This window comes from Musa acuminata, unplaced genomic scaffold (genome assembly GCF_036884655.1).
Source record: "Musa acuminata AAA Group cultivar baxijiao unplaced genomic scaffold, Cavendish_Baxijiao_AAA HiC_scaffold_1138, whole genome shotgun sequence".
NCBI classification, from domain to species: domain Eukaryota; kingdom Viridiplantae; phylum Streptophyta; class Magnoliopsida; order Zingiberales; family Musaceae; genus Musa; species Musa acuminata.
This window is the reverse complement of record NW_027021350.1, coordinates 597851-605000: the sequence shown is the minus strand read 5'-3', so window position 1 is coordinate 605000 and position 7150 is coordinate 597851. Positions and strand designations below refer to the sequence as shown.

General features: G+C 34.8%; 1 protein-coding gene across 1 annotated transcript; it reads left to right on the top strand.

Annotated features, from left to right (window-relative positions):
* Nucleotides 1-1624: 1624 nt before the first annotated feature.
* LOC103999682 (protein trichome birefringence-like 25) lies at nucleotides 1625-5609 on the top strand. The gene is made up of 3 exons (XM_009421501.3): nucleotides 1625-2021; nucleotides 3503-3780; nucleotides 4488-5609. Exons 1-3 carry the CDS (start codon nucleotides 1805-1807, stop codon nucleotides 5262-5264), a joined length of 1272 nt encoding a protein of 423 aa, XP_009419776.2. The 5' UTR covers nucleotides 1625-1804; the 3' UTR covers nucleotides 5265-5609.
* Nucleotides 5610-7150: the final 1541 nt, after the last annotated feature.

Sequence of the window (7150 nt, the reverse complement as noted above, 5' to 3'; positions counted from 1 at the left end):
TGTCACTCTTCAACCTATTTCTCCACCATTATCTTCCTAATTAAATGTTCCTAGACAATAAGAAAGAGAACTTCTCCAAAAAAAAATTCTTTATTTGAGATCTCCAATTAGGCATCTTAATACCAAGAGAGGTAAAAGAAAGCCACTCCTAGAAAGATTTTAACAAAAAAAATATAAATAAAATTTTATATTTTTTTTATTTAACTAAAAATATAGTTTTTTTTAATTTATAGATTTCAATAGCCAAAATAATTAGGACTTAATAGTTTTTTATTATTATTACTGTATACTTCAAATTTTTTCATATAAGATGGAAGAACATAAATAAGCTATAAGACAATATACATATAATAATAGCTAGATTTGGATCTCCTCTCACCACACGAATTGCTCATTATTATTCTTACTAATAGTAACAATATTTATCTTTTGTCAACCTCTGAAGAAACAGTTGATTGTTAGAGGCAAAGTTTGATTATTGTGTTTGAGCACTTTGGACTAGTGTTTTAATTAATGGCTATGTGAAAAAGGAGGAACATGAAAAATGCTTTCTTTCTCTAATCATTTTGCATTTGATCCAAGTAATGAATAAAGTCAGCTGCTTTTTTATTCTCTTTTTGAGTTCCACAATATAATTTTTATTTGATTGTAATTTTTATTTTAATAAAGTCAACAGTAAATTTTTATTTGATTATAATTTTATTTAATTCTACTATATATTACGGTCTATTTGTATTTGTTCGTATATATATATTTTTTATCTCATCATTTTGCACTTTGATCCAAATATTTTTGAGTTTTGGAACTTTGAATATTGATTGTTTTTGTAAAGTTTTGAGAACTTTATTATTATTATTTTTTCCTTTCCTCATCAAGTAAAACATTTTTTTATCTTCTTTCTGCCTATGTTATGTGTCTTATTTTCTCAAATAAAATGATACTTCACCAGTTTTGATCTAACACCTTAGTTATTAGTCTAATCCATCCATCCAAAAAACATAAGTCCAAATTAATAATAATAATTTAAATTTTTATGGATGAAATATCACAAACTAACTTAGCATTATAATTAATATTTTAATTATAAAGTGTTACATATTTTCAAACTCTCAACTGAAAGTAGTGAGATATATAACATCATCAAATTAATGTTTTGGTATAAAAAAAAAAAAAAGGAATTAGTCCGGAGTTACAAAATTGTAGCTTCCATACAAAATAACATTTTACATGAAATTAATCCTCTTGAGAATTGATTCATAGTAATTATTTATTATTTTTTAAATAGTTATAGATATGTTATAAGAAATAACCTATAACGTAGAAGTTATACGATAGTTCCTATACTATATTCAATCATGGGTAATACGATGAAGTAAGATAGTTACCACTAGATCCTATAAATATGATCATAATTCATAAAATAAGATAAAAAATTATATATAATCATAATTTATGAAGTAAAATAAAGAATATATACTTGAAAATATTTGTTATATATCTATCTTTTTTTTTTAAATACTACATCAGTTTTTTTTTTTTATCGAAAGAATTCTTTTTAATTAAGTATTATGTTTTTATCGTTTCTGATATATAAAAAAAAAAAACCGCTTTCTCTTGGCCTCTCTCTCCTCCTCTCCCCCTCTCCCTCTATCTTAAGACTCCCTTGGCCTCCTCCGGGTGGCTCTTCTTTGGTGCACAACGCCACCCTTCCCTTCTCTTCCTTGCTGTCTCTCGTCAGGTTCCTTCTTTCTGGGTGAACCTCTCGTATTATTTGGCCATCGGAAGAGAGAGGTGGTGCGGAGGGATGGGTCCGCAGCCCTGGACAGGGGTTGAGCGGAGGAGCAACCACATCGCCGTCAAGCTCTTCGCCCTCGTGCTCCTCGTCTACCTCACCTTCCGCATCCTCTTCTCCGGCTTCGTCGTGCTCCTGCCCGTGCCGGAGTCGCCCGCGGTCCCGGTGGACAGATCGGACTCGAGGGAGGTGGCCGTCGGCGTCGTCTCGGCCGCGAAGCCTCGCAAAGGTTGGTGATTTCTGATCGAAAAATCTGATCTTTTTTGGTGGAAGGCGTAATGTGGGGCTCCGGCGTTCGACAAAGAGCGTAAAGGAGAAGTTTTCGGTGTCCCTCTTCGTGCTTTCCTTTATTGGAACGGTTAAAGAGCCGATTTTGGATGGTTTCGCTGTTGGATTCTGCATTTTTAGCGTGGAGGGTTGTGAACTTTCCACAAGAGCGAGGCCTATCTTTTTAATATCTGGATTTTATGTTAGAGAGAAACTTCACCAAATTTCTGTGCTTTAGTTTGACCAGAGAGTTTATATGACCGAATCTTGTAAGGTCTTTTTTTTTTCTTTTTTCTTGAGAAAGAATTGATTTTTCTTTTCCCGTTTCTGAATAAAGTTAAGGTTCTTGAATTATGTTGGTGGGGTTGAGATATCGAGAAATTAGATGCTTACTGTTATGGAGTATTAATTCAAGAGAGGATGAGAAAGCCATGCTTTAAAGGCTTACTGTTGTCAACACCACTTCTAGGAAAGCCGTAAGGTAAGAATTTAATATATGTGATGTTATTAGTTGTTGAATTTATGGAAGTGTTTCTTCAACTGTTTTGTGGTTGCATTCGGGGATCACATCAGGATGATCTGTGATACTGTCATCGAATGCTAGTGAAGTGCATGTAGAAAAAGGCATTATTCTAAATCTATGAAAAACTGAATAAAACTGATTGGAGACTAGATTTGTTGATCTGTTAAGTTTACATTGTGTAAGAGAGAGCTATATTTCGGAAGCTTTAGCGGTAAGATTTCACCAAAAAAGCTTGGCAGCTGTTGTAGTTTATTGTGGCCATTAGATATCATCCCAATGCAATTATCTTCTCATCTCATGTTGTTGAATATCTTTTGCTTTGCTCAACGACTCATCGTCAACAGATTCTGATTATCCAGTTCCAGAAGCTGCCCCGGTGCTTGGAAAAAAAAAGAAAAATGAAATCAACAAGGTAGTGAGTCTCAGAATTCAGATTTGAATTCTGATGGAAAAACAAATAGGAAGAAATAGTTCCTAGTCAAACTTGCACAACTTTTTTGTTGCTCTGCCCTGTCGAGCAGCTAAGTTCAGCCAGGAAGAAATTGTCATTTTTGTTGCTGAATAACTTCTCCCAAGTCCTTTTCCGTGTTCTGAGACAGAATGTAACTGAAGCTGAAGTGAATTGTACGTCATTCTTGATATGATCGGACAGAGTAAAATCAATGTGCCTCTTGTTTGTTTGAGACATAGCAAATAGCATTTGTGGCTGATAACGACATCTTAACTGGTGGCAACTGATCTTGCGATATTCGTCTACTTTTGTGGTTGTCCATTGTGTAACGTGTTTTAAATCTCTATTGTAACATTTTCATAGTTTTCTTCTTCTCCCTCCCTCTCTCTCTATTTCATTTGTCATTTTCTTTGTTTTGCATACTTATTGGGCTGGTATTTGAATTGGGTTATGCACTATGGTAATGCAGATAAGTGTAATCTTTTTACTGGGGAGTGGATTCCAAATCCTTCAGGACCAGCATATACCAACGAAAGCTGCCGATTTATAGAATCTCCTCAGAATTGTATGAAGAATGGGCGTCCTGATATGGGATATCTATTTTGGAGATGGAAACCACACGGTTGTGATGTTCCTCCTTTCAATGCCCAGAAATTTATGGAAGTTATGCGGAACAAAACTTGGGCACTAATTGGTGATTCAATTCTTCGCAACCATGCACAGTCATTGATTTGTCTCCTTTCTAAGGTGAATTTCCTTGATGTTATATCATCTAACTAGCCTTTAAAGTTCAGTCAAAGCAATTTGTCGATTTTTATTATGGCGTGTTGTAACCAAAGTGAATATCTGATATCTTACGACTAGCATTCCACATTTTCTCCAAGATGATTTCAGATAACATATGGCACATTGTAACCAAGATGGACAATTTGAAACAGGAAAAAGATAAGTTTGAGAATGAGGATATCTGTGCAAGATGCACATAAAATCAAAAGCTTTAAATTAAAGTTTTGGGTAAACGTGAAACAGAACTTTTGATAAACTTGTTTGTGGCATGATGGAAGCATTATGAGGTGACGAACCATATCTTCAATATTAGAGTCAATAGCTTTTTGATGATTTCTCTTTGTTATCAATCCTTGATAGTATGTTATGCAGGATTATATTTTCTTTATCCTCACGTATCGTCTTTTGTTCAAAGCGTTGGCCCAGACTGGGGCCGGATTATCATGGTAATATCAGTCGTAGGTTATAGAACTTATCGAAATGGTATGTTGTGCCTGGATCCATTAATGCAATCCTGATACCGGTTAGTTGTTTAGAACTGTACAGACTAATCTGAGTGTTAAACAACATTATGGTTTGTATATTTTGGTTCACTGCTTCAAATGTTTCTATAGTAAAATCACACATGCTATTTGTAAGCCAAACTTGACCATCTTATCGCATTTCAGGCTGAAGATGCTGTTGAGATCTATCATGACGAACAATACAAATCAAGAACATGGCGCTTTCCTTCCCACGACTTCACCATCTCACTCATCTGGAGCCCGTTCCTGATTAAAGCAGAGATTTTTGAAAATGATGATGGTGAGTCAAAATCTGAAAACCGGCTCCATCTTGACACCCTCGATGACAACTGGACAAGTCAGTATACCAGCTTTGACTACATGGTCGTATCGGGCGGGCAATGGTTTTTGAAAACTGCAGTCTATATGGAGAATAACACAGTTGTTGGCTGCCACTACTGCCCCAAGCTGAACTTATCAGAACTCGGTTACGAGTATGCTTATAGTAAAACCCTCAATTCGGTCTTCCATTTTGTCGCTACTTCTGAGCACAAGCCGATTGTTATTTATAGGACATGGGCGCCAGACCACTTTGATTATGGTGAGTGGTTCAGTGGTGGTGTTTGTAACAGGACCACACCATACAAGGCAGGGGAGTTTGATGGCAGAGAAGTGGACCGTGTGATGCGAAAAATTGAGCTAGAGGAGTTCAACAGAGCGGTGGCACTCGGTGGAACAGAGAATGTGGCACACCTCAAACTCCTGGACACTTTCCAACTCTCTTTGCTAAGGCCTGATGCCCATTCAGGACCTTACAGGAGATTCCATCCGTTTGAGAAGGATAAGAATGCGAAAGTTCAGAATGATTGCCTGCATTGGTGCTTGCCTGGCGCAATCGATGCTTGGAACGACTTGATAATGAAGCTTATATTGGATGAATGATCTCGGTTACAGATTTTTCGAAGCTGATAACCCTGCTGAGATTGATTTATTTTGGACAGCCAATGGCGAGATTGTCGAACAGCTGCACCGTTCCACTGCAGATGATTTAGTATGGTAGGCTGTTATTAGGTTTAGATTGTAAATCTTGGTTCATGAGAGTCTTAAATTGGCTTGTCATGATTTTTTTTAGACATTCTTTTGATATCATAAGATATATGCTTACTGTGGTGTGCTTGAAAAGAAAGTTGCAAGTCCAACTACTCTGATGTGTATTCTCTTAGTTATTTTCTCTCTTATCTTTATGTAAAATTTAATTATGAAAAAAAAAAAATCGTGTTAGCTGAATCCCAAATAAGTCAAACGACGTGAGTTGTTGTCGTTATTGTTAAATTATCCTTTGACTATGCTGATCAACTCCATTGATTAGCTTCATCACTAGTAGAACTTGAAGCTTTCTTTTCAATGTTAGACTAATTTTAAAGAAGACAGACCTTAATTAAGATTTGTGGCTCAACTCATTAACCACATCATAGTACTTATTTAAGTACCACTGACCTACAAAACTTAAGTATTTCATGTTGGTTTAGAAGACAAATAACAACTTAATTAAATTATTTATATATATAAGGAAAATATTTGTTTAAACTAATAAAAATATTTATTATAGTATCATATTCTTAGTTTCACTTGTATCCTAACTCTAAAAGTAGGATGTCACGATAATCTTAAAATTAAAATATAGTATTACTAAACAAAAAGTGTTTTGGACACTTGTATATAATTATAACAACAAATCAATAGAAAAATATAGATATAATATGTCCAAAATTTACATACAAAATGCTCACATTGATACTTGCTCTGGCATGTGCACATGCTCACTTAATGGGATAGGAGACTAATTCTACAAATATGCTCACATTGATACTTGCTCTGGCATGTGCACATGCTCACTTAATGGGATAGGAGACTAATTCTACAAAATATGGTATATAGTTTGTAATCGCTTAGTAAGTATAAGTTTTTATAGATTTATTTAGGTAAGCATACGTCATGTCATGTTATGTATATAATATTTCAAAATCATCGATATAAGACATTTAATGATAAATATTTCATCATATGACTTTTTTTAGAAAGTATAATCGTACAATATAATATATACAAAAATAAAGAGGTAAAATTTTACGTCAAAATAATTCAAAATATTTATATGCATATATAGGAAACATAACAAATTTATAGACTTATATACTCATATCATAGCATATACGTATACTCCTAGACCATACGTTATCGTAATATATATGTACACTCCCACATCGCATGTTATAATTGATGGGGATATAAAGAGGAATAACATTTGTATATGAACAAATACTAGAAGACCATAATACGCAGCGGAATTAAATAGAAACACAATCAAACATAACACCAAAATATACGTGAAAAACCCCTTCAATGTGAAGGGTAAAAACCACGGGACAAACTAGAGATGATATAACCACGGGGCAAACTAGAGAATAATGAATATACAAATCTCAATCTCTTGCCCTAAACCCTAGCAATAACCACAAGAGAATAACTGGGATACAAGGATCACGTCACTACCCACAACATCTAAAACCTTCCTAAGTAATCACAGCAAGAGTCTACTGTAGATTTGATCTAACCTGAGATGAGAACACTGCTAGATGATTGAGAACAGTCTCTTTGCGTTGTCCTTGTCTTCTTCCCTTTCTTTCTCTTCCTTTTCTGCCTTGTTCTCCTTCTTCTCTTTGGAATCCTGTGGCCCTAAAGATCTGCCTCGTTGCTGCCTTTTTATAGCCTTTTTCTGCTTCTAAAACGCAGCTACCACACCCCCTAATCTTAATTAGGGTTAGGAT

Excerpts from the sequence above, each read along its gene's own strand:
- LOC103999682 (XM_009421501.3), top strand. The coding sequence starts at position 1,805 with ATGGGTCCGCAGCCCTGGACAGGGGTTGAGCGGAGGAGCAACCACATC. Across the intron at positions 2,022-3,502 it reads GGCCGCGAAGCCTCGCAAAG|ATAAGTGTAATCTTTTTACT; the intron begins GTTGGTGATTTC and ends ATGGTAATGCAG. Across the intron at positions 3,781-4,487 it reads TGATTTGTCTCCTTTCTAAG|GCTGAAGATGCTGTTGAGAT; the intron begins GTGAATTTCCTT and ends ATCGCATTTCAG.